General features: G+C 50.3%; 1 protein-coding gene across 9 annotated transcripts; it reads left to right on the top strand.

Annotated features, from left to right (window-relative positions):
* The first annotated feature begins 3077 nt into the window (after window positions 1-3077).
* PRPF40B (pre-mRNA processing factor 40 homolog B) lies at window positions 3078-26755 on the top strand. Of its 9 annotated transcripts, none has more exons than XM_066257917.1 (25): window positions 3080-3183; window positions 10693-10836; window positions 11138-11203; window positions 11877-11904; window positions 12131-12156; window positions 12287-12397; window positions 12688-12808; window positions 12890-12914; window positions 13151-13342; window positions 13582-13708; window positions 13792-13856; window positions 14359-14523; window positions 14625-14733; window positions 15078-15228; window positions 15911-16044; window positions 16989-17103; window positions 17251-17342; window positions 24061-24177; window positions 24398-24535; window positions 24740-24826; window positions 25045-25131; window positions 25216-25504; window positions 25785-25846; window positions 25957-26100; window positions 26200-26755. In XM_066257917.1, exons 1-25 carry the CDS (start codon window positions 3181-3183, stop codon window positions 26290-26292), a joined length of 2691 nt encoding a protein of 896 aa, XP_066114014.1. In that variant the 5' UTR covers window positions 3080-3180; the 3' UTR covers window positions 26293-26755. The 9 variants fall into 9 exon arrangements, with proteins under 9 accessions (XP_066114008.1, XP_066114009.1, XP_066114012.1 ...); XM_066257918.1 differs by having other exon boundaries at window positions 3082-3183; window positions 24740-24835; window positions 25330-25504; XM_066257911.1 differs by having other exon boundaries at window positions 3078-3183; window positions 24398-24826.
* The last annotated feature ends 303 nt before the right edge of the window (window positions 26756-27058 follow it).

The following is a 27058-nucleotide window of genomic DNA, read 5'->3' as shown; positions in this document are numbered from 1 at the left end:
GGGTCTATACAAAAAAAAAGTTGATGAATTAATTACTTTAGAAACCTTTACAAATATAAAATTTGTAGAAAATCATCGGTTTGTTGGGCTTCCTTGAGAAAGATTTTTAGAAAACATCACAATTAATTTGAAAAAAAGACTAATGAATTGTGAACATTTAAAAGCAAGTTGTAGCCAATTTCAAGATAGAAATAAATTACAATTACTCAATTTTTTGGAGCCAGATTATTGGAATATTGAAGAAGTACTAGTTCCATAGAAAGCAACTGAAGAACAATTGCTTGTATTTTTTTTTTTTGACAGAGAGAGGGACAGACAGACAGGAAGGGAGAGAGAAGCATCAATTCTTCATTGCAGCACCTTAGTTGTTCATTAATTGTTTTCTCATATGTGCCTTGACTGGGGGACTACAGCAGAGCAAATGACCCCTTGCTCAAGCCAGCAACTTTGGGCTCAAGCCAGCAACCTTTGGGCTCAAGCCAGCGACCATGGGGTCATGTCTATGATTCCATGCTCAAGTCAGTGACCCTGAGCTCAAGCTGGCCACGCTCAAGCCAGTGACCTTGGGCTTTTGAAACTGGGTCCTCTGCATTCCAGTCTGATGCTGTATCCACTGTGCCACCGCCTGGTCAAGCAACAATTACTTGTGTTTAATGACATTTTTAATCACCAAATTGATACTGATTATCAAGATTTCATGGAAAATATTTTTTAAAATTCCCAGAACTCTGCAATTCCTGAAAGTGTTCAAAGAGCTAAAAATATTGTCAGAACAATTGCTTTAAGTTCAGCTGAAGTGGAAAAGGGTTTTTCAGAGATGAACATACTATGTCCAGAGAAGAAAAGTCACCTGTTTCTAATATATCAAACACAATGACCGTTAGTCTAATTGGCTTATCTCTAAAGGAAAGGGATCCTACTTCTACAGTGAAAAGATGATTAAGGAAAAATCACACAGCCAATGATACTTGGATAAAAGCAAAGAAAATTGCAAGTGAGGACACCAATCAAGAAGCAATATGGAAATATCTTAAATAACAGTTTTGTTTTTTGTCAGATATTATTTAATATTTTTCATTAATATTTTAGAACTCTCTTATAACACAATCTGGTTTTGTATACCTCTTTTATTGTTCTTTTAAAAAAATTTTAAATTTATTTATTTTTTTCGTTTTCTTTAAAAAAACCGCCACCCAAGCCCTGGCAGGTTGGCTCAGTGGTAGAGCATCGGCCTGGCGTGTAGAAGTCCCGGGTTCGATTTCCGGCCAGGGTACACAGGAGAGGCGCCCATCTGCTTCTCCACCCCTCCCCCTCTCCTTCTTCTCTGTCTCTCTCTTCCCCTCTGGCAGCGAGGCTCCATTGGAGCAAAGATGGCCCGGGCGCTGGGGATGGCTCCTTGGCCTCTGCCCCAGGCGCTAGAGTGGCTCTGGTCGCAACAGAGCGTCGCCCCGGAGGGGCAGAGCATCGCCCACTGGTGGGCACAGCGTCGCCCCCTGGTGGGCGTGCCGAGTGGATCCCAGTCGGGCGCATGCGGGAGTCTGTCTGTCTCTCCCCATTTCCAGCTTCAGAAAAATACAAAAAAAACAAACAAAAACAAACGCCACCCTTATTGTTCTTACTTAAGTGTTAAATGCATGAAATAGGCCCTGGCCGGTTTGCTCAGTGGTAGAGCATCTGCTCAGTACATGTGGAGGTCCCGGGTTTGATTCCTGGTCAGGGCACACAGGAGAAGCGCCTATCTGCTTCTCCACCCCACTTCTCGCTTCTCTCTATCCTCCTCTCCTCCTGCAACAAAGGCTGGATCAGAGTGAGTTGGCCCCTGGCACTGAGGATGGCTCTATGGCCTCTGCTTCAGGCGCTAAAAAAAATGGCTCCAGTTGCAACGGAGCAAGGGCACCAGATGGGCAGAGCATCACCCCTTAGTGGACTTGCCAGCGGGAGTCTGTCTCTGCCTCCCCTTCTCTAACAAAAAGAAAAAAAGAAAAGAAACAAATGCATGAAATAGTAGACTATCTTTCGGTCTATCTTTTTTTTATACTTAAAATGGTCATTAAGGCAGAGAACCGGTTGTTAAATTATTTTAATCAGACCGCTTCGTGTCATTTCCCATCTCTCCCCTGCTAAATTCTGAACTTGCAAGCCAAGACCCAGCTTAGAGCTCCTTGTATCTCCAGCACCGTGCCAAGCAGAGACTACCACAGGCTAGCTAAACATTGATGGATAAAGGAAATCATCTCTACCCAAACTTTGGAGGGAGGGTGTTTGATCTCTTTCTCCCTTTCTACCCTGTCCGTTAATAGCCCTGACACCTTCAACATATTCATTAAATAGCTTTGGGTTATAATTCCCTTATCTGCACAATATAGCATTTATCTCACATCTTTAATTCCTATAAAAGGTTGGGTCCCTATTCCAAATCTCAAAAGAAGTAACTTCAGAGACACGGGAGAAGCACGTTGTATGCCCTACGACCACAGGGATGGTGGGGGGTGATCTGTTTGCTTTTTTCCCAACTGCTGTAGCTTTGTGCCTGGAACAGTTCCTGGCACATAGCAGGTGCTCAATAAATAGTTGTTGAATGAATGAATGAATTATAAAGTACTAAAAACAACTACGCATGGAATAAAAACACGCTTTGTTAAGTGCAAAGACACCCCCTTTTCGGAATAAATACTTCGGTTCAGTCCCTGGTCCTGAGAGGGAGCGCACAGAATCCAACCGCTCTGAGCGCCCAGCGGGGAGGACACACCAGCCGAGTCGCAACGACCGGGTGGCGGCAGGCCCAGGTCCGTAGGTGGGTTGTAAGAAAGGCGGGAAGGCAGAAGAATTGCCCGCGCGCACAGAGCCCGCCCGGGACCGAGAGCTCTGGCGGCTTTGTGCAGCCCTGCGTCCGCGCCAGGGCGGTCAGTCAAAGCGCAGAGCAGGTGCGCCCCGCCCCCGGTGGGCGGGCCCTGGACCCCGCGCGGGGGCGGGGCCTGACTCTCCGCGCCGGGGGCGGGGCCGAGCTTGGGCGCACCGGGCCGGTGCAGGGCCCGGCTGGTCAACGACAGCGACGGGAGCCCCGGCCACCAAGGGGTGCGACCCCCCTCTGGCCCCGCCTTCCCGGCTGAGGCTTGGCCAATCAGAGAGGCTTTTACTGGCGTGTGGGCCCACCCGGCTCAGCTGCTCCGAGACTCTGGCATGGTAACGTCCTCGGGCGGGGGTGGAGGGGCCGGGGCGGTCCCACAGCGCCCCCCGCGGCCCGGGCCGGAGCCAGGGGGTGACAGGGAGGCCCCTGGGGGTAACGGGCCCCCGGGGGAGCGCGAGGAGCCCGAGGGGTTAGGGCGAGGAGTCCGGGAGGGGGGATGGGGTCGGGGATTTGGGGAGAAGGGGTGGGGGAGGCCATGATGGAGATGGCGGGAGAGGGGTTTTGAGGGGAACGAGAGTTGCGTGACTGGGTGAGGAGAAAGGGAAGAAGTGAAGGGTGGGTTTGTGGACATAGGTCGGGAAAGGAGATACGGGGCAAGAGATGTGGAAACCGCCGGACAAGGGGAGAACTGGGGGCACAGCCTCCTAGGATATTTGGCTTGCGACATGCCCCTCCCCCAGACTCAGTGCTTGTTCCCTTTGGAAGCCTTGTGTGTTCCGTAAGACCTCTTGGAGAACCCCTCTTTCATTTCCTCGCCTGGTCTGAGGTGAGGAGGGGGCACTCTCTCTTGGAGAAAGAGAGGCTTCCGGCCTCCACGCAGTGCTGGATAGTTCCAGAAATAGGAATGCAGAGGCCCCTTGGCCTCAACCCTGGCTCTGCCATCAGCAAACTGTGTAACAACTCTGTGTGACCTTGGGCAAGTCACTATATTTCTTTGGGCCTTATGTTTCCTATCGATGAAAAGAAAAGAGAAATGCATAAGAATGATAGTTAAGATCTCTTCCAGCTCCAAAATGGAGTGGGTGCTTGAGAGATTTTAAGAGAATGAGTTCTAGGATGTAGGGAAGCAAAAGAAAGGACGAAGATGGAGCAGGCATTCAGCTGGGGCTGCAGAAAGTCCCCAGGGATGTGGGAAGATGGTAGGCCCCAAACCTGGAAGGCTGGGGCAGGCTAGCCAGGGCCTCTGGAATCCTCTTGGAGGGATGGAAGAACTCTTGAGTAGAGGAGGAGGTTGAGACCTAACCCAAAAAGGATGAAGACTTGAAGTAGCATTCTGTTCTTCAGAGGGAGAATAAGATGGCAGGATCAGAGAGAAGCAATGGAAGATATTTTCTAGTAAAATAGTATCTTTGCAAACAGGAGGAATAATAAGGAGAGTGGGGACTAGGATGGTCTTGAAAACAGGGGGAGGCTTGTGCTGTTTGGGGCAGCTGAAGAACAGCAGCATGTAGGTGGACTACAGGATAATCAGCTGGTCTCAGCCTCCATGATACTTTTCTTTTTGGTGATTACTACCTCTTACTGAGAGATGTGTCTCTCAGGTTTCATTTAGCAACACAGATCTCTTCAGGGAGTGAGTCAGACTGGGTCAGTCTTGGGATCACTTAGCTGTCTGAGGATGTCAGGATCGTGTGAGGATTGGGAAAGAAAACAGAATGAATTTGAGTGTAAGAAATACCTGTGGTACCATCATCCTTGCTGGGAGGAGGCTTGGTGAAGTAACGTAGTTGAAAGCACAGGCTTGGGTCAGACTGCTTGGATTCCAAACCTCTAAGATGGTTGTGAGAATTAAATGTTTGTCATGGTATCTGGTTCATAAAAAGCACTCAATAAATATTAGCTATTAACCTACCGTATTCTCTTTCCATTCTCTTTTCTCCATTCTTGTCCTTTTTCTCTTTTGTTCTTTCTTCTGAATCTTCAGTTCTGAAGATGCCCCTTAGATGTGGAGGCTGAGAAGAATTGATTGCATCTTAGGGGTCTTTCCGCTGGTCCAGGTGAAAACATGATCAGATGATCAGTTGTCTCTTCATCATCTCTCCCCGGCCTACAATGTGTTTTTGTTCCAACGAAAACACAGGACCTGCTTCTCTTTCAGCCCCCTTTCCTGTGTCCCTTTCTCGTACAAATTACTTCTTCAGGTTCTCACCCAGAAGTGTAATAAGATCCAAAGCTGTACAGGCACTGCAGCAAATGATAGGGGAAGGGATGTATACACATTGTACAGGGGAGGATTAGGAAAGGAAGGGCTTTGGAAGTTCTGTAGAAATTTATGTTCATTACATTGCTCTGTCCAAAACAGGCCAGTGTCTGGATCCTTGCCAGGGGTCTCCATTCCAAGTTAAAGATGGTCATATACACATTATTTTTCATTATTTAGGTTTTCCCAAGCCAGTATTTGGTTCCAGTTCCTTTTCCACAGCCACACAGATCTCTGCCAAGCTGCCTCTCTGTCTCATCACAGCCTTTACCCAGAGAATTTATACAAAGGTACCTGGGCACATTTGCCTATTTTAGGATATTCCAGCATGCAAAAATATAATCAGGTTAAAGATGAGTCTGCATTTTTTCACAGCACTTTATGTACAGGGCTCTGACTAGACACTCAGGGGAGGCTTAAGAAGAGAAAACTCAATCCATGAGTATAGAGAAATCCCTACCCAGGTAGGGACGCAGGCAGTGCCACATGAAACACCCAACATCCACAGAATAGCATGTCACTTGGTGTAAAGTAGTGCAGCATTTGTCCTGAGTGAACACAGTAGGTAGGAGTGTATGTATGTGTGAAGGATAGTTATAATGAAGAAGGTGAATATTGGATCATCTTGAACAAAGTGAGAGACACAGTGGAATAAGAGAAACACGTAGTAATTTGTGTACAAAGAGGAGGAGGGAAACCACTGAGTCAGGAGGAGCCAAGAAGAGTTTATGGCCTGGGCCTTATTGAAAGACCTTGAATGTTAGGTAGAGATTCTGTAAGGTGGGCAATAGGGAGCCACCACTGATTACCAGGCAAGAAAATGTTGGATCCTTGCTGATTTAACTACATGGGTTGCAGGAGATATGCTGGAGTGAAGAAATAGACCTGCTTCCTATGACAAGGATTATGCTTTTAAGGGAGTAGAGCTGGAAGGCAGATTAGATCCAGTCCTGGCTCTGTTCCTAACCAGTGGTAGGACCTTGGACTCATTATTCCCCTTTAGTTTTCTCATCTGAAAAAGTGGGGCTATCTTGGGTGGTTGCCAGAGTCCCCTCCCCATTTCTGACATCCTGTGCTCCTGAATAACTATTAGGCCTTACCAGTGGCTTTGTTTTGTGGGACTTGTTAAGACATTTAGTCATTAAGTTAACAAAAACTTGTTAGCACCCACTGTGTGTCAAGAGCAGGTAGTGAGGAAAATTCAATGGGGATGGGATATTGGGGTTAGCAAAAACAGATTAAGTCTCTGCCCCTTAGAGTTTCTAGCTTCAGGGAGGCAGCAGATATTTCATTGACTGTAAGAGTCACAATCTAACATTTCTGAAGTCAAGATGCATCTTAACATCAGTGGAGTAGCATGGTTTAATTGGCAGCATTTTTTTAATGCTACATTAGAATTAGAATTGTACAAATAGTAACTGTAAAGTTCCAGTGGATAATTGCTGAAGGGAAACATACATGGTATATGAGCATGTAAGGGAAGGTGCTGACTGGTACACTGGGTTGGGAGGAAGGCTTTTCTGAGCCAGCGATGACTGGCAAGATTTGTGGGGTTGGTGGGAAGATACCCCATGCAAAGGTGGGTTCCTGAGCTGGAGAACTGAAAGAAGGTAGTGTAGCTGGAATACAGACCCAGGATCTCAGTGTGGGTGAGACTGGCAAGGCAGTTGGGGAGCTAATCTCCCACAGCCTCTCAGGCCCCAGGCAATGGTTTTGGTCCTTACCCTAAGAACAGTGGGAAATCATTGAAGAGTTTTTTTGTTTTGTTTTTGTATTTTTCTGAAGTTGGAAACAGGGAGGCAGTCAGACAGATTCCCACATGCGCCTGACCGGGATCCACCCGGCATGCCCACCAGGGGGTGATGCTCTGCCCATCTGGGGCGTTGCTCTGTTGCGACCAGAGCCATTCTAGCGCCTGAGGCAGAGGCCGCAGAGCCATCCTCAGTGCCCGGGCCAACTTTGCTCCAATGGAGCCTTGGCTGCGGGAGGGGAAGAGAGAGACAGAGAGGAAGGAGGGGGTGGGGGTGGAGAAGCAGATGGACGCTTCTCCTGTGTGCCCTGGCCGGGAATCGAACCTGGGTCCCCCTTCGGCCCTGGCCGGTTGGCTCAGCGGTAGAGCGTCGGCCTGGCGTGCGGGGACCCAGGTTCGATTCCCGGCCAGGGCACACAGGAGAAGCGTCCATCTGCTTCTCCACCCCCACCCCCTCCTTCCTCTCTGTCTCTCTCTTCCCCTCCCACAGCCAAGGCTCCATTGGAGCAAAGATGGCCTGGGCGCTGGGGATGGCTCCTTGGCCTCTGCCCCAGGCGCTAGAGTGGCTTTGGTCGCAGCAGAGCGATGCCCCGGAGGGGCAGAGCATCGCCCCATGGTGGGCAGGGCGTCGCCCCTGGTGGGCGTGCCGGGTGGATCCCGGTCGGGCGCATGCGGGAGTCTGTCTGACTGTCTCTCCCTGTTTCCAGCTTCAGAAAAATACAAAAAAAAAAAAAAAAGGCCGAGACTTCTCAGGCCCTGGCCGGTTGGCTCAGTGGTAGAGCATCAGCCCGGTGTGTGGAAGTCCCAGGTTCAATTCCCGGCCAGGGCACACAGGAGAGGTGCCCATCTGCTCCACCCTTCCCCCTCTCCTTCCTCTCTGTCTCTCTCTTCCTCTCTTGCACCCAAGGCTCCATTGGAGCAGAGTTGGCCTGGGTGCTGAGGATGGCTCCATGGCCTCTGCCCCAGGCGCTAGAATGGCTCCGGTTGCAACCGAGCAACTCCCTCACTTCTAACTTCAGAAAAATACCAAAAAAAAAAAAAAAAAAAGCCAAGGCTTCTCAACATAGGGATAATTGGGGAAGTATTTGAAAAATTGGGCAGCAGTGAGATAGTTCCTAGATCTTCTTTCCTGAGGTGTCATCCCTCCCCCCCTTTCAAGCAAAGAGGAGGAAGATCCTTTTAGCTACATCTCCACATCTCAGTTTTCTTAAAAAAATTTTTTTGAGTCCTGGCCAGTTGGCTCAGTGGTAGAGTGTCGGCCTGGCGTGCAGGAGTCCCAGGTTCGATTCCTGGCCAGGGCACACAGGAGAAACGCCCATCTGCTTCTCCACCCCTCCCCCTCTCCTTCCTCTCTGTCTCTCTCTTCTCTTCCCACAGCCAAGGCTCCATTGGAGCAAAGTTGGCCTGGGCGCTGAGGATGGCTCCATGGCTTCTGCCTCAGGTGCTAGAATGGCTCTGGTTGCAACAGAGCAATGCCCCAGATGGGCGGAGCGTCGTCCCCTGGTGGGCGTGCCGGGTGGATCCTGGTCGGGCTCATGCGAGAGTCTGCCTGACTGCCTCCCTGTTTCCAACTTTAGAAAAATACAAAAAACAAAATAAATTTTTTTTGGATGGGTGACATATACACTTTTGTGTATTCAAAAGTTACAAAAGGGCATACAGTGATAAACCTCCTACCCACCTCAGTCCCTTTTCCACCAGTTTCTTGTGTGTCATATTTTGTGTCTGGATTTTTATACAGGTGATAAAACGTTGTAGGAATTTGCTTTCTTTCCTACTTGTTAATATATCTTACGGGTTGTTTCATATCAAAACAATGAGTGTCTTCAATTATTTTTTATGACTGCATAGTATTCCATTTTATGTTTGTGTGTAATTTCATAGTTCCTTATTGGTAGGTGTTTAGGCTGATTCTGATCTTTTGTTTTCACAAATAAAGTTGAAATGGAAATCTTGTACAGACATCATTTTGACCATGTGAGGCTTTATCTATAGGATGAACATTTGGAATTGGAAGGTTCTATATAGAAGGTTTTTGTTCTCTCACTTGTCATTCATCCATTCAGTATTTATTGAGTGCCCATTATGTGCCAGACACTGTGGCAGGTACCAGGAATCAGCTTTCAACAAGCCAGACATGAACTCTGCCCTTGTGGAATGTTACTACCCTCTATTAAGTGGAAACATAAAAGGGGATCAGATAGAGAAAACATTGGAAGGTTCTGCTTTAAATAGAGTCAGGAAGCCTTCTAAGAGCAAGTGATATTTAAGCTGCGAACTGAAGGGTGACGTGTGGCCAGCCATGAAGTGTAGGATGGGGAGACCTAGGCTGTTCAAAGCCTCACCAACAGGGAGAGTTCAGGATCTGTAGGGGAGGAGGAGTAGAGCTAAAGAGATGAGGGAGGTGATTGGGAGTGGAAGACATCAAAGAGAGTGAGTGACTAGAGATGAGGCCAGGTAGAGGAAGTGGCTGATAGTAGAGAGAAGAGTGTTAGGGAGACTGGTACTTAACAATGGTCTAGTTATTATTTGTGTGTAGAGAGCTTTGGGATTTAATCTCTGTACCTGGGTGAATTCAGGTGGGGAAACAGGAAAGGAGGCCACTTCTTTTCTGGAGACTTTGTGAATGAGAGGCCACAGTTTAACTGGTTAGAGGGAGGCACAGCCTTGCCCACAGACAGGAGAGTGGCTGAAAAGCCTTGGGCAGAGCCAGTCTGCCTGTAGTGCAGCCTCCTTTGTTTTTCCCGTGGCTTTGGCAAAATGGAAACTTCTGAAATAAAGATGATATTGAAGGGGCTCAGCCAGCTGGCTCTGGGCTGGCAGAAGAGAGAGCAGACCTACCCAGGGCTCAGCTGGGGGTAGGCAGGAAATTGGTCTTGGAGACCAGTCCTTTAAACTTTTGTGCTCCTTTTATCCTCATCCCTCTGCTTCCCTTTTGCAAAAGCCCATCTCTTTGCCCATCCTGGGTCCTATGACTTTTCTCTCCCTCAACAGTCGGTTCCCGATTCTGGTCCCCGGCCCCCAGCAGCGCCTGCCCCCTTCCCACCGGGGCCCCCCATGATGCCACCACCCTTCGTAAGTTTTATGTCTTTCCCTGGGCTTGGCTTTTCCAGCCTGCGCCCCAAATTCCCCAATCCCTAGCACTGCTTTTGTGTAAAAAACCCCCTCTGCTGCCCTTGGAAGAGGAATGGATTTGCTGGGGTACTGGAGTGGGAGATGCTGCTGTTCAGCTCTCCAGTCGTAAAGTTGACAGTTCCCACTTTGTCTTTTTGTCCTTGGGACACACTGGGGCTGGGGAAGAGGTGGAAGGAAAAAGACCCTGGTAGTGTGAAGGCAGGTGGGCTATCTTTCTCTTTCACTACTCCTGGTCTGTATTCTTTAAATGTAACACAGAAGTCAGGCTGGACTAGCAACTGGTGGTCACTGAGTTGGAGAAAAAGGGGTGGGAGGCGGGGGACCTAGGGATTTGGGTACCTGGATACTGCCTTCTGGCCCTGCATCTGAGAGGCCTCTTTGGGGAGTGTTGTTGAAGAATTGGAGCCTTCCAGCCTCAGTCTGGTGGTGGTTATACTTCTCTTTTCCTTCTCCCATCCCTACCTCTCAAGAAGCTGTGTGCCTGCCTGTTAGATGCAGAGGACCCCCCTCCACCCCATTATCAGTGTTTCTCAGTGGTGAGGAGGGAGGCAATTTCATACTTTGTGCTTCTCAAACTAAAGCCTTGGAATTGCCTCAAAGCCAGGATGGGAGGTTCGGGTGGGAGACAAGTGGTTGTTTCCTGCCAGGTCCAAGGCAGTGTCTTCTCTGCTCAGTATCTCTTCTTTTTCTTAATTCTAGATGCCCCCTCCAGGAATCCCCCCACCCTTTCCTCCAATGGGGCTACCCCCCATGAGTCAGAGACCACCAGCCATCCCCCCCATGCCACCTGGCATCATGCCCCCAATGCTACCACCAATGGGGTCACCACCACCACTCACACAGGTAATCCTCTCTCCTGCACCAGGGCCTCAGAAAACCTGTCAGTTTATTTGGGGATGGAGGTGAGAATGAGGATCTGGACTTTAGAAACGGGAGGAAAGGGTGAGAGCTTTGGGACAGGATCCTGTAATTTGTCTGCTGAACGACTGGAAAAAACTCTCAGGCGAGTCTGGGAGCCCAGAATCCCTCAGGGGATTACCTGAGGAGGTGCCCATGTGAGGACCATGGCCCCAAGAGAATCTCTTAGGACCCTGCCCAGCCTGTACCCCCTCCCAGTAGCTGGTTTTTGTCTTCATATCCATAGATACCAGGAATGGTACCTCCCATGATGCCAGGAATGCTGATGCCAGCGGTGCCTGTCACCGCAGCGGTAAGCACGGGGGCCAGCAGGAGGCAGCTCCGCACTACAGCATTGTGGGTCTGATTGGAGTTCAGGGATATGGCCTCCATTCTCCCCTCTTCTCTTCGGTTTCATCCTGGTCCCTGTCAGTACTCTCCACACTTGCATCCTGCTCTCCAGCCGTGTACTCAGCTCTTCTTGTCTCTCACTTCTCCCCAGAGGCATACACATTCTCTCTTGTTACTGCCGTGTGCCCATCTCCCATAAGGAATGCACTTGTGCCAGACACTGCCTGACCTCACAGAGCTGGCACTGTGGACACTTAAATACAGTCCCCTCTCCACATCTTTTTCATCTCTGGAGGAAACAAAAGCCCCTGGTGATCTTGCTGTACCTTCTTGTGCCATTGCTCACTGTAGTAGAGCCTGGGTAGGATGTACCCAGAATTTGGCATCCACTATGGAAGGAATGGGCCTCAACAAAATACTCTCACTTAAGGAAAAAGAAGGAAAGAGCTGCTGTGTGATTCCCCCAGGGATCCTAGGGCCACGGCCTCGGGGTGGGGGAAGCTATTAGGTAGCAGAGATCCCTGAGAGCAGGACACATGGATCTTGGCCTGGCCTGCCTCTCCGTCCCCCATGGCCTGGGTCCTGGGGGCCACTGGGCTTGGCCCCAACCCTTCCCCCTCCTCTTTCTTCGGCAGACGGCTCCAGGTGCGGACACCGCCAGCTGTGAGTCTTATGGGGGCCTGCTTCCCCCCAGGCTCGGAGGTTGGGGGGTACAGGGGAGAGGGGACTAGAGTCCACCCTGGATCATGCCTGTTGGGATGCCAGGGAGCCTGGAATGTTGATGGGACCAGGGGATATATATTGGGGATGAAGTAAGGGAGGAATAAAATGGGAATAAGATGGGGGTTGGAGCAGGGACTTAGTATCTTTCATTTGGCTTCTTTTCTAGCTGCTGTGGCTGGGACAGGCCCTCTGGTGAGTTCTTTCAGCTCAGGGATTTCTGGGTAGAAAGGCTGAAAGTGGGGGGTTAATGGTTCAGTCTTTGGGGTGAAGCAAAGAGACCTTGGGAAAGGGGTCTTGACCACCATTCTGTGCCCCCCCCCAGAGGGCCCTATGGAGTGAGCATGTTGCCCCTGATGGGCGCATCTACTACTACAATGCTGACGACAAGCAGTCCGTGTGGGAGAAGCCCAGCGTGCTCAAGTCCAAGGCGGAGGTCCTGAGCGGGGCTTTCTGGCCCTCCCTTTCAGCTGCCCTGACCCTTCCAAATGTTTGCTCTCCCCTGAGTCTATAGCCATATACACTATGGTTCCTCTGATCCCAAGATCCCTCGCCACTCCCAACCTGCCTAGGATCTCAGGAAGTCCACTTTCCCCCATGTTGAGTCAGGCCAGGTGGAAGCGAAAGACTTCAATGTCCCCTATTTACCAGGTCCTCTTAGCTCCTTCAACTATGGCTGGGGGACATACCCAGCCCACTGATGTCTTCTGACCCATCTTCTTACAGCTGCTGCTATCCCAGTGTCCCTGGAAAGAGTATAAGTCGGATACAGGCAAACCTTACTACTATAACAACCAGAGTAAGGAGTCCCGCTGGACCCGGCCAAAGGACTTGGATGACCTGGAGGGTGAGGATGGGGTGGGCCCGGGCAGGGTATCGAGGGTTGGCCCTTGCTACCCTGTGACCATGTTACCTTTTCCCTTTGCAGCTCTAGTCAAACAGGAAGCTATGGGGTGAGTAACTTGCCTACCTTGCCCACCTATCCATCTGTATTTGGGGCCACCTGAGGGGTGGGATTGGACTTTCTCCCCATGGTCCCTGCTCTGTGGAAGGAGGTACCAGCTCTCAGTCTACTTGTGGAGTGGTCCAGTCTGGCCCCAGCCCTTTTCATCATAGAGGGTCCTGCCAACCTCGGACTGCCCCTGTCCCTGCTCCACTCCTGGACACTGCCCTTCCGGCTCATCTGTAGGAAGCAGCAGCAGCAGCCACAGACACTACAGCCGCAGCCTCCTCAGCCACAACCTGAACCCCCGCCTGTACCTCCCGGCCCCATCCCAGTGCCTATGGGCCTCTTAGAACCTGAGCCAGGTGGGAGTGAAGATTGTGATGTGTCAGATGCTGCCCAGCCCCTGGAGCAGCAGCCAGAGGAGGGCCCCAGCAGGTGAGGGCTGCCCCCACAGTGTTGTGTATGCTGGCCTCAGGCGCCCTGCCTGGCTCAGCCCTTTACCTCTGCTAGTCCTCTTGGGAAGGGTGTGGAGGTCTGGTTGTGACCTCTGGAAGGCAGAAAAGGGCTGCCCTAGGGAGCAAGAAGGGGGTGGTTTGCTGTTGATCACCCAGGGCACACCGGGAAACTACAGGGCCTGGGGAATGCTGTGGCTGTGAGTCTCCTTTGTCCCCTAGTTCTAGACAGCATCAGCCACCGCAACAGGAGGAAGAGGAATCAAAGCCAGAACCAGAGAGGTCTGGCCTCAGTTGGAGCAATCGGGAGAAAGCGAAACAGGCCTTTAAGGAGCTGTTGAGGGACAAGGTACAGGAGTTGGGGCCCCTGGGGTAGGCCTGGAGGGGGCTGGAGGGGGCCAGGCCCTGTGACCCTCACCTGTTTCATTCCAGGCTGTCCCCTCCAATGCCTCATGGGAACAGGCCATGAAGATGGTAGTCACCGACCCGCGTTACAGGTAGGCTTGGGCGGAGGGAGACAGGCCCTCCAGACCCTGTTCATGAGAGCAGCTGGGCCAGAGATGGCCTGAGAAGCCCCAGCTTAGTACTTAAGCCCCAACGGGCCAGAGTCAGGAGAATGGTAGATGATGAAGGTTCAAGGGAAAAAGAAACTATAGAGGGCCTCTGGGGGTAAAGGTATCTGATAGAACACATTCAATAAATGCTTATTGAATTGAATTAATTGGGGTAAGGGGGTAGGATAGGGCAGCTCCCTGACTTCAATTTGAGCATCCCAGAGCATAGTGCTAAGTGTTATCAGTGTCCTGGATGCCGTCTCTTCCCTCACTACCTCTCACCCCTCCCCACATTCCAGAGATCTTTCTTGCTTCCCTGTGCCCTGGAGCCCCTGCAGCCTGCTGTGCCCATGCATGGACCCCTCACTCAGTTCTGTGGAGACCTGTCCCCAGTGTGCTGTGAACCACAGGGTGGTTCGGGCTGACTCCTCTATTCCCACCCCAGTGCCTTGCCCAAATTGAGTGAGAAAAAGCAGGCATTCAATGCCTACAAGGCGCAGCGGGAGAAGGAGGAGAAAGAAGAGGCCCGGCTAAGGGCCAAGGAGGCCAAGCAGACCTTGCAGCACTTCCTGGAGCAGCATGAGCGCATGACCTCCACCACCCGCTACCGGTCAGGGGCCTGGGTGGGGCGGGGCCTGGGGAACCCCGAGAACACGTGTGCCTAGGGTGTCCGGTCTCTGCCTGCCTACCCACAGCCCATGTGCTCCGCAGGCGGGCAGAACAGACTTTTGGGGAGCTGGAGGTCTGGGCTGTGGTCCCTGAGAGGGATCGAAAAGAAGTTTATGATGATGTCCTCTTCTTCCTGGCTAAGAAAGAGAAGGTAATAGTCACTGGGCTGGATTCGTCAGCCCCAGTCTCTTCATAGACTTACGTCTTTGATCCTTATGGTCCCTTATCATTAATGTCTCTGAGTCCCCAGGTTCCCAGCTCCTTACTCTGAAGCTGGTGTGCCACTTCATGTCTGCTCTGGGCCTGCAACCCTGGGCACAGAAGGGCAGGAAGGACTCTCTGAGGGGCTGATCTAGAATATGGGCTCCTCTGTCATTCTGGGGATGTGAAAGCCTTGCGTCTGGCCTTCCTAGGGTTCCCTAGCTACCTTCCTTTCCCCAAAATCCTCCTTTGTCAAGGCTTGCCCTGCCTTACCCTGATCCTATGGCTCTCCAGGAACAGGCCAAGCAGCTCCGGCGCCGCAATATCCAGGCCCTGAAGAGCATCCTGGATGGGATGAGTAGTGTCAACTTCCAAACCACATGGTCCCAGGCCCAGCAGTACCTCATGGATAACCCCAGCTTTGCTCAGGACCATCAGCTTCAGAGTAAGCCTGAATCTTTACTCCATCTCTTCCCCTTCCTCACTGATCTGGGTCCCCATAGCCTATCTCACGTCCCCTTGTAACTCCTGCCCTCCTGGACATCTAGGAGTCCCCAGCATTCAGTCCCTGTGCCTCTCTGGACTCTGGAGATTCCAGAATGCTCAGGACAGCCTCTTCCTTTGGGGTCCACTGTTGACCTGGAGATTGTGTCCTTGGAGGAAGAGCTTGGGATAGGAATCAGAAGACTTAGAGGTGACTTACAGCTGATATAAATTGTCATGTCACTGTGTGGACGTTAACTCGTCACACATGTTACAATAAGCTGTTGTCCTGTAATCACTGGCAATATCAGAAATTCACCTTCTGAAGTTGTATCAAAGCCTAACTGATTTTCAGTTCCATAAACTGAAACCTTAGATCCCAAGAGAACTGATTTTATAAACATGATGACTTCGTTAACTAAATTTACAAGAGCTGAATTCTTGCTGATTTTTTCTCATACAATTAATGATCCTTCAGGAACAACCGTTCCAGTACCCTCTCCTACAGAGCCCTCCGTTAACCTTGCCCCACAATCCTGATGTCCCCAGCACCTTAGGGACAGCATCCTCAAGGCAGTGGCCGATGGGGACTGAGAGGCTGTCCCACTGGTACGGTAACCGCTGAGCCTCCTCTCTGTGGGTAGACATGGACAAGGAAGATGCGCTGATCTGCTTTGAGGAGCACATCCGAGCTTTGGAGAGGGAGGAGGAGGAGGAGCGGGAGCGGGCCCGGCTTCGAGAGCGGCGCCAGCAACGCAAGAACCGGGAAGCCTTCCAGGTATCTTTGCTGCTCACCTCTGCCCCAGGCCACAGCCTCTGCATGTGCGCACTGCCACCTCTGTCAGGCCCCCTGATTTGTCTGTGCCCAGCCCTGTCCCACATCCACAAGGCCTCTTTATGCCTTCAGGTCTCCCCTGCTGTGTTCTCTCAACTTGGCCTTGCTCCTCTAGGGAGATGAGATGTGTGTACCACCCAGAAACTGTCAGCAGAGAGCACCCTAATGGCACAGCTTGGCAGCTAGGCTGTTTATTTTTCCCTTTGGTGGGGAGCCAGACAGGCATAGCTAGGAGGTGGTGATAGTAGGTAGGGGTTACTTAGCTGTAACACACAGGGAAGTTAAAACCAAGTCATGGGAAGATTGTACTGCAGGCAAGTTTATGTTTCTTTGCCTCCCAGCCTGGCTGACTCTCATGTTTTAGTCTGTCCCTTTCTGTATTTACATTCTCTCCTTTCACATTGCTCTCTGCTCCCTGGCCTGCATTTCCTCAATCTGGATTGTCTCTGCCTCTCCTGCTATCCCCTCTTGTCCTCCCCAGTCTTTTTTATTTTAAGATTTTATTTTTATTCATTTTGTGGGGGGAGAGAGAAAGAGAGAAAAGGGGGAAGAGCGGGAAGCATCAACTCCCATATCATATGTGCCTTGACCAGCAAGCCCAGGGTTTACAGGGGTCTCAAACTCGTGGCCGTGCGGCCCGCCCACCAATTTTGTGCAGCCCGCAGACTAATCAAACTTTGAGGATTAATCTGTGGGCCAGTCTGGGGCCGCACAAAATTGGTGGGCGGGCCGCGAGTTTGAGACCCCTGGTTTAGAACCACCGACTTCAGTGTTTCAGGTCAAGGCTTTACCCACTGCGTCACCACAGGTCAGGCTGTCCTCCCCAGTCCTTGACTCTGCCTCCCTCCCTGTCTCACTCTCCCTATAACCGGCCTTTCCCTGCTCAGACCTTCCTGGACGAGCTGCATGAGACAGGGCAGCTGCACTCTATGTCCACCTGGATGGAACTGTATCCAGCGGTCAGCACTGATGTCCGCTTTGCCAACATGCTTGGCCAGCCGGGTAAGGCAGCCAGGCTCCCCTTCTCTGGTCTGGCTTCCTGCCCTGATGGCCTCTCTACACCCCCACTCCTGGCTCCTGTCCTTGACCCCACCCCTAGGCCTTGGGAAGCTGCCGCCCGCCAGGCCCCCCTCCCTCCCTCCCCTGCAGGCTCCACCCCCCTGGACTTGTTCAAGTTCTATGTGGAGGAATTGAAGGCACGATTCCATGATGAGAAGAAGATCATTAAGGACATCCTTAAGGTGAGGGAGGCCTGGGGCTATGGGTGGATGCAAGGCTGGTATAGGGCATGTTCCCTGGAAAGAACTCCCTGACAAGTCCTGTTTTGCAGGAATATTGCAGCTCAGTTCAGCAGATACCTACTGTGATCCTTTACTGTGCACTGGGGACGCAGAAATGATTAAGATACCATTTCTGCCCATAAGAAGCTCATGGCCTAATAGGAAGATAGATGTGACAGCTATTATACAGAGGGCAAGTGTTATTAGAGATGAGAGTCAGAAGAATTGACATTTGAACTGCACCTTTAAGAGTGAGTAGGTGGAGGAGGGTGGAGGTCCTGGGCATAGGGTGCTACAGGAGTGAAGGCAAGGGGAACAGGGTATGGCAGGTTGGAGGAGCAAGCATAGTTCATCAGAAAGCCCACAGATATGTTCCATGTGGTCTGTACAGTGTTTTAGAAACATTTGGAATTTTTGCTAACATTTTAAGATCAAGCACTTGCATGTCTTCAGCTTCTTTTGGAAATTAGGATTATCTCGTGGCACTCGGTTGGTTTTGCAAGGCATTTAGTGGACCCCAGCTAAGATGTGCGTCTTGGAAGGGGCATGTCATCCTATCTGCACTGCCCTGTGCGGCAGTGAGCTCAGCTGCTGTTTCCCATCACGCACACACTGCTTTTCTTACACAAGAGAAATAGTTCTGAATATACATGTCAAAGGTTGGAATGTGAGTGATGGACTAAGAGGGCCTTGTTTCTAATAAAGAAAACAGAAAGCATATTTCTTTGTGGAAGTAAAGAACAGTCTGATGCATTTGAGGAGTTAGTAGGCATAGTTGTTAGGAGCATGATTGTGGAGGCAAACTGCGTGGGTACAAGTCCAGCTTACCCATTTACTGTATATTTTGCTCCATATGCAGCACTTTTCCCCCCCAAAAGTGGAGGGGAAAATGCCTGTGTGTCTTATGGAGTGAAAAATATGGTATTTTATTAAATATTTTAACACACCATTTGGTTCAGAATATTTTTTTTCTTATTTTTCTCCTTAAAACCCTAGGTGTGTCTTATGGTCAGGTGCGTCTTATGGAGCGAAAAATACGGTACTAGTTGTGTGACCATGGGCAGATTATTTAACCTTTCTGAACCTCAATTTCTTCATCTGAAAAATGGGAGTTTTCCACCAGAGTATATCTAATTACTGAGGGGAGTATCTTGGTACCTGAGGCGAGAAGGATCTGAGAGTAAAGCTAGAAATGCCCCACTGCACTTTTGTTTTATGTGTTTTGCCTACAAATGCATGCAGGCATTGCATCTTAATACCATGTTACTTCTTTGTTTAGTTTAAACTGAATATTTTAAAATTACTGGCCTTAGGTAAGCTATATACAGTGGTACCTTGAGATACGAGTTTAATTCGTTCTGTAACCAAGCTTGTAAATCAGTCAACTTGTATATCAAGCATATTTCTCCCATTTAAAATAACTGAAATAAATTTAATCTGTTCCAGCCCTATGAAACATCCCCAAACCATCCTAAATTATGAAAAAAGACATGCCCTGGCCGGTTGGCTCAGCGGTAGAGCGTTGGCCTAGCGTGCAGAGGACCCAGGTTCGATTCCTGGCCAGGGCACACAGGAGAAGCGCCCATTTGCTTCTCCACCCCTCCGCCGCGCTTTCCTCTCTCTCTCTTCCCCTCCCGCAGCCAAGGCTCCATTGGAGCAAAGATGGCCCGGGCACTGGGGATGGCTCTGTGGCCTCTGCCTCAGGCGCTAGAGTGGCTCTGGTCGCAACATGGCGACGCCCAGGATGGGCAGAGCATCGCCCCCTGGTGGGCAGAGCATCGCCCCTGGTGGGCGTGCCGGGTGGATCCCGGTCGGGCGCATGCGGGAGTCTGTCTGACTGTCTCTCCCTGTTTCCAGCTTCAGAAAAATGAAAAAAAAAAAGAAAAAAAAAAGAAAGAAAAAAGACATGTTTTGCCCTGGCCAGTTGGCTCAGCGGTAGAGCGTCAGCCTGGCATGTAGGAGTCCCAGGTTCAATTCCCAGCCAGGGCACAGAGGAGAAGCACCCATCTGCTTCTCCACCCCTCTCCCTCTCCTTCTTCTCTGTTTCTCTCTTCCCCTCCCACAGCCAAGGCTCCATTGGAGCAGAGTTGGTCCGGGCGCTGAGGATGGCTCCATGACCTCTGCCTCAGGCGCTAGAATGGCTCTGGTTGCAACAGAGCAATGACCCAGATGGGCAGAGCATCGCCCCCTGGTGGGCGTGCTGGGTGGATCCCAGTCGGGTGCATGCAGGAGTCTGTCTGTCTGCCTCCCCATTTCCAACTTCAGAAAATACCAAAAAAAAAAAAAAAAAAAGGTTTTTATTTATTTATTAATTTTTTTTACAGAGACAGAGAGAGAGTCAGAGAGAGGGATAGACAGGGACAGACAGACAGGAACAGAGGGATGAGAAGCATCAACCATTAGTTTTTTGTTGCGCATTGTGACACCTTAGTTGTTCATTGATTGCTTTCTCATATGTGCCTTGACGGTGGGGCCACAGCAGACCAAGTAACCCCTTGCTCGAGCCAGAGACCTTGGGTCCAAGCTGGTGAGCTTTGCTCAAACCAGATGAGCCTGCGCTCGAGCTGGTGACCTTGGGGTCTTGAACCTGGGTCCTTGGCATCCCATTCCGATGCTCTATCCACTGTGCCACTGCCTGGTCAGGCCAAGACTGTTTTTAATTAAGAAACATACATGTATACTTTACCAATGCATAACAAAATATATGAAATAAAAGAAAAAAGTGTTATTTCTTGAGACTTGTTTGGAGGTTCTAGCAGGGGAGCGCAGCTACTCGTATACCCTTGACCGAAGAACGGTCCTCTCCTCTAGCGGGGAAGGTCGTCCTCTTCGACCGAGTGCGCAGCTTCGGGAGGGACGCACATGGAGCGGTGAGGGAGGAAGGGGACACCTGCCTAGCCAGCCAGAGCCGCCAAATCAACCCTGGCGATCAACAGGGTGACAGATGTCGCAGCCAGATCGCCCTCACATCCAAAAAGTGTTATTTAGTACTGTATTCTTACCTTGGAGACAGACGAGTGCGGCTAACGGAGGTGAATGGCAGAGGAGGGAGGAAGGGATGCAGACACTGTAGACATGAAACTAAAACTGCACTTTCTTAACACTAAATGTAAACTAAAACTGCATTTTCTTTACTTAAAATGAAACCATAAAAACTTAATTGTAAAAAAATGCACTTTCTTAACTTTAAACTTAACCTAAGCTTAACATTACGTATATTTTCATTTAATTACCACCTGTTTTTGCCTTTTTGGCTGCACTTTCGGCACTTTTATTTGCAGGACTTTTGAATAAAAATCTATCCAAAGAGGTTTGCTTTTGCCTGCCTTTTAAAATGTTATGGAAATGTGACAAACAAGTGTCATTAAAAAGTGCTGAAGCATGACCAGTTGATTCCGACTCGTATCTCGGATACGAGAACGTACCCCCTGCTAGAACCTAGTCTCAAGAAATAACACGTTTTTCTTTTGTTCACTCGGATCTCGAATAAAAATACGGACCAAGTCGCAGCTCATATCTTAAAAAATTTGTATGTTGGTCTGCTTGTATCTCAAGGTACCACTGTATTGTTCTGTGGCTTCCTTTATTTCTCTGGGACCACATGTCCGAATTTGGAAGTAGAGCCCTGTATGTAAAATTCCTTGAATGCTAAAATAAGAAATTTGGATTTTTATCTTGCAAATAATGGGGAGCTGGGGAATGATCTGATCAGATGATATCTTGGAAAAAGTCCTAGTGAGTAGAGTGGCACCTCTCAGACCGAGTATCCTTAGGGATAAGATAGTACCTGAAGCCTCAGGATACTAAAAAGTATTAGTGGCAAGTAATTCAAATAAATTTTGAGCTTGAGTCATCCTCTTCTGACTTTCCCTGAGACCACTGTCCCGCTGTTGGGGCTATGTGGTATAAAATGTGAGGAGCCCTGGGTTCTCAGGGCTGGGTCAGAGGTGTGGGAGGTGAGCAGGGAGACCAGCCAGGAGGCTACTGCAGTGATCTGGTGGGAAATGAGCTTGGGTGGGCACTGGCGATGGCAGATGAGGAGAGCTGTAGTGCTCATACCATTTCTCCCCTAGGTTTCCTCACGGGAGCTGGGGACAGGTGGGTGGAGGTATTATGCTCCTCCTACCTCAATTTTTATGTACAACAGCTTGCTTTTTTATACATCAAGGTTCTGCATAAGCTTTTTATTTAAAAAATGATTCTGCTTTTAAAAATGAAAAGTTTAAAATGAGTAGGGATAGTCGCTCAGCAGTAGAATTGAGATTTGTGTGTGTGTGTGTAATTGAGGGAAAGGAAGTGAGGTAGGCTGGGTGACTGCGCTATTGCTAAGGATTAAGCAGAGAACAGGGTTGGAGAAAAATAGGAATTCCATTTGGGAACTTAGTGTATTTCCCTGTGTATAAGACACACTTTTTCAAAATTTTGGGGTCTAAAAACTGGGTGCACTTATACAGTGGTTGTAGTTTTTTGTGCCTGTTTTTGCGCTCATTGTTGAAGACAGTGATTCGTCATCAGATACAGATGAGGACAAGCTAATGGATGGGAGTTCTGACAGTGATGAGGAATTATATGAATTTTATGATGAATAAAACAAGTTCAGTAACTTTATGTAATACATTTTTCCAAATTTTGGGCCCCAAAATTAAGGTGCATCTTATACATGGGGAAATACGGTATTCTCAAAAACAACCTAGGGCAGGGAGGAATAAAGTACATACCATATATTAAATAGAATAATCATATAAAATAGAACTATCTAGTCCCAAGAGAGCTAAATTTTATTGGACGCTTAAGTCTTAGTCACAGAGGGGCTAGTACTACTGACGGGCCTGCAGGAAGCCTGTCCTTGCAGAATCCTGTCTCTGGGGAAAGAAGCTTCTTTAGGCACTTCCTCTTCCTTTCCCCCCTTTTGGGGTCCTCACTGCACAAGGCCAACAGGCCCAGGAGTCCCAGTCAGCCAGACTGTGATGGTGCCTCTCATCCCATGGGATAATGACAAGAGCCTGAACTTGGAACAGCTGGAAGACAGAAGATCTGGGCCTGCGCAATATGGGGAGAGGGAGTGGGCAGGCACTCACAAGAATGGGTTTTCTTAGGATCTGCTGAGTTCGAAGTGTCTATGAAATACCCAGTCTTGTATGGGTCTAAAAATGAGAGGTGGAGAATGAGATTGCTAGGGACAGTGAGATTGAAACACTTAAGTGCTGTTCCCAGGTGAATAAGGGTATGCAAGAGAGGCAGTAAAAGAGGTCAGGGACACACAGGAGGGGCCTGGAGAGGGGAGCACTGAGGAAGTGAACAGCAGAGGTGCCGAGGGCCAGGTGAGCAAGGACCGGGAAGGCGCCCCATTAGAACACGAACAACCTTTCGGGGAGCAGTGTCCATAAAGAGTAGAGTGGGTGCAGCACAGGTTTTAGAGTCAGATAACTGCTGGCTGTTTATTGGTTGAGACCTCTGCAAGTTTTAGAATAGCTCTGAACCTCAGTTTTCTCATTTGTAAAATGGGGATAATTTATGTGCAGGCTTGTGGGAATTTAATATTTGTAGTGTCTTGTTTATGGTAGGCTCAATAAATGTTTATTCATTTTCCTTTGTGCTTCATTTAAAGATTTTGAAACAAAAAGAAGCAGATTGTTAAGCCTGAGGAAGGTGAGAGCAGGGTGGAAAGGAAGTTCCAGGTTAAGTGAGGTGTGTGCTTGATGGAAGGAGCCAGATAGGTGAGATTGAAGCTTTCAGTTCCCCGAGAGAGAGATTGATATGTTTGAGAAGAGCTGGAGAGCGTGGGTTGAGGAAGTCCTCCTGAAAGAAGCAGGAAGAGTATGCTTTGGCTGTGGGCAGGAAGGCCGGAGCAAGTTAGAGCTGTGTAGAGAGAAGAAGGGAAATTGGGCTGACTGGAGAGGCAGACTTTGTACTCCAGTGAGATGACTTTCCTAAGCCTCTCTTATTGGGTGTTGTGGGGCTTAGATGAGAATTAGTGTCTGGCCCATGGTGCTTTGAGAATATGAGATGTTTTTAATATTTTGGGGGGAATTGCACACCTGATGGCCTCTTTCTCTCCCATGATCCAAGCGATTGATCTGTGTGAGTGAAGTGCCTACAAGAATGGTCTTTGGTATTAGAAACACCTGGGGTAGAGTTCTCGCTCAGCCATGTACAATGAGACTTTGGGCAAGTGCCTTGGTTTCTCCTGCATAAAATTAGGAGTCTAGGATTTATGCTTAAATTTAGATAGGTGATTAAATGAGATGTGAAGCACTCAGCTTCATAGCTGGTACTTAGTAAGCACTCAATAAATGTAGCTTTAGAGTGGGACCAACAGAGATTGAATGAGAATGCCAGGCAGTTATTGAGCAGCAGGAGGGCCCACAAAGGGTCCAATATTTAAACCAAAGGAATAGAGCTAATTATGAGAAACTTGGGCACCAATTAGCAGACGTGGCACACACACCCTGCCTCCCCTCCCTTTTCCCACATGATCCAACCTTCCAATCTGCTGTGACAACAAGGGGAGGCATGGGGGCTTCATCAGCATTATGATGAGGACTTGGACACCTTGGTTTCTGAATGCATCCTGTCCTGTGGATCTCTTGGGGGTTGGGAACTTCTTGAGCATCCTCTAGTTGGACTCCTCTGCCTGCCCTGGAAGTGCCCCCTGCTTCATGCGCTGCTGTGCCCACAGGACCGGGGCTTCTGTGTGGAGGTGAACACAGCCTTTGAGGACTTCGCCCACGTCATAAGCTTTGACAAGAGGGCTGCTGCGCTGGACGCAGGCAACATCAAGCTGACCTTCAATAGTGTGAGGGGTTGGGTGGGGTGGGGCTATAGCCAGGGCTCCTTCTCAAACTCACCCCTGTGTCTTGTTTCATTCCTTCTCACACACTGCCCGAGTATAACTATCCCAGTTCAGGGGATGATGGTAGGAGCCCAGAACCCAACTTCCCACCTCCTAAGGTATGCCTGAGTGGGGCCTGGGCACCCACCCTCCTGGGTGACTGTTGTGTGCTTTCCACCCTCAGCTACTGGAGAAAGCAGAGGCACGGGAGAGGGAGCGGGAGAAGGAGGAGGCACGAAGGCTACGGCGCAGGGAAGCTGCCTTTCGAAGCATGCTGAGGCAGGCCGTGCCTGCTCTGGAGCTGGGCACTGCCTGGGAAGAGGTCAGGACTGCAGCCTGGCACCATACGCCACCCCCTCGTCTTGAGGGCAGCTGTGCTTCTCCACCATTGAGGGCCCACCCCAGTCATAACAGCTGGGGCCAGCTCTGGCTCCCTTCCTTCCTCTGCCCCAGCCCCTCCCTGTGCTCATGGCGGCACCCGTGCCATGCTGGGGCTGGTCTGATCAGCAGTGCTCTCCCGTTCAAGGTCCGTGAGCGCTTTGTGTGCGACTCAGCCTTTGAGCAGATCACCCTGGAGTCGGAGCGGATCCGGCTCTTCCGGGAGTTCCTGCAGGTACTGGAGGTGAGGCAGAGCTTGAATACCTGAGGCCAGGAGACCTCATCCCCTGCCCAGTTCTGGTTTCCCTGGACAATGAAGGAGGGGGGAGGTCTGAGGTGCCCTCGTTAGGCCTAAGGCTCAAGCCTCAAAGGAAGAGGCAAATCAGATTTTAGGTTGCAGGGTCCTGAAGTGAACCCAGGTGTCTTCCTTACCCTTGACTCTGCCTCTACCAGACTGAATGCCAGCATCTCCACACCAAGGGCCGAAAGCACAGCAGGAAGGGCAAGAAGCACCATCGCAAGCGTTCCCGCTCGCCCTCAGTGAGTCGGCGGGCAGAGGGATGTCGGTGAGGCTGGACTGTCTTGGGAAATAACTTATTTTTCCCCTGTATCATCTCCCTACAGAGATTTGAGGATTCCTTTGGCCCTGGATCCTCCTCTTTGCCCCAACTCCCAGATTTGAGGGCTTTTGGAGGCCAGGGAATGTCTGCGCTGACAAATATCTGCTCATTTGCCCAGGGCTCTGAGTCGGAGGAAGAAGAACTGCCCCCACCGTCTCTCCGGCCTCCCAAGCGGAGGCGGCGGAACCCTTCCGAATCTGGCTCTGAGCCCTCTTCCTCACTTGATTCAGTTGAAAGTGGGGGTGCTGCCCTTGGAGGACGGGGCTCCCCATCCTCCCACCTCCTTGGATCAGGTCAGCAGTTGGGAGCTGGAGAGGATGGCCTAGACTGAGAGGAGGCCCTGGGGATCCCTGCCTGAGGGTAGAGTGGATTGGGAGGGGTGCACCTGTCGGAGGGTAGGAAGAACTTCCCATCACTGCCCAGACAGGAAATAAAGGGAGGAAAACTGGAAAGACAGACTTCCTTGGGCAGGTCTCAGCCTGTGAAGCATAAGCAGAGAGATGGACTATGGCAGAGAAACAGATGATACTTCCCTTCTCCCATGGGACTTAGTGGGGGGTTTTCTATCTCCAGATCATGGCCTTCGGAAAGCCAAAAAACCCAAAAAGAAAACTAAAAAGAGAAGACACAAGTCGGTGAGTAGAGAAGGAACTTCTACCCAAGGCTCTGCTATTGTACAAGATCTCTTCCACCCGCCTCTGGGCTATCCTTCACAGGAACTGAGGTGGGCTCTGGGCTCTTACAGAACAGTCCTGAGAGTGTGACAGACCCTGAGGAGAAAGCTGGCAAAGAGAGTGATGAGAAAGAACCAGAACAGGACAAGGACAGGGAGCTCCGGCTGGCAGAGCTCCCTAATCGCTCCCCAGCTTTTGGAATCAAGAAGGAGAAGGTGAGAGGCAGGTGCCTGGCCCCCCAACCCAGAAGCGCTCTGTTCAGGCCTCCATGGCCCTCGGGAGGCTGTGGGTGAGCTGTGCCTTTGCTCTACCAGACGGGTTGGGACACGTCAGAAAGTGAGCTGAGTGAGGGTGAGCTGGAAAGGCGGCGGCGGACGCTCCTACAGCAGCTGGATGACCACCAGTGACTGGAAAAGCTGCTTGGCCTTGGGTCTGTGAGGCTCTGGCTACTAGGTCATCCTCACCATCTGTGTCAGACTCCTTCCTTGGTCTGGTCTGTGTCCATTGTTCCTCAAGTAACCCCATCCCCAGCACACCATTGCCAGCATCTCCCAAGGTTGCTCATGGTGTTCAAGGGTCTCCCACTTCCTGGACAACTAGTGCAGTCCTTGCCCTCAGCCCCACAGAAGCTTGATGGTGTAGACCATGTGGGGTGGGTGGTGCCAGTAGATAGAACGTAAGAAGGGGTTCCAGGGAAGAGTGACAGACTGGTGGACACAGGCTGGGTGGCAGAGGGTGGGGTCCTTACCCTTTAGCATCAGTGCCTGCTCCTGCCCGCCCAGGCCCTGGGGCTCCACCACTCCTTCTTCCAGCCCTGGGACCCAGTTTATGTGTTTTTAGTTTTGTTTTATAAATAATATTTATAACATGGCCAGTGGCTCTTTTGTCTTCATGTACTACTGGGGCAGCAACAGAGAGCATCAGTGTCCTGTGGCAGCCTTCCTCCCTTTGTGTGATGGAGCCCACCCAGTCTGGTTCCCTCCCCAGCTTTCTGTGCTCACCTCCCCCAAGCAGATGCAGCTCTGCCTAGCCTTCCTTTTTTTTTTTTTTTTTTTTTTTAGTGAGAGACAGAGGGACAGACAGGAAGGCAAGAGAAGAGTAGCATCAATTCTTCGTTGTAGCCCCTTAGTTGTTCACTGATTGCTTTCTCATATGTGCCTTGACTGTGGGGGG

This window comes from Saccopteryx bilineata, chromosome 2, assembly GCF_036850765.1.
Source record: "Saccopteryx bilineata isolate mSacBil1 chromosome 2, mSacBil1_pri_phased_curated, whole genome shotgun sequence".
Classification (NCBI taxonomy): domain Eukaryota; kingdom Metazoa; phylum Chordata; class Mammalia; order Chiroptera; family Emballonuridae; genus Saccopteryx; species Saccopteryx bilineata.
The sequence above is the reverse complement of the archived record's forward strand: the minus strand, read 5'-3'. Positions and strand labels throughout refer to the sequence as shown.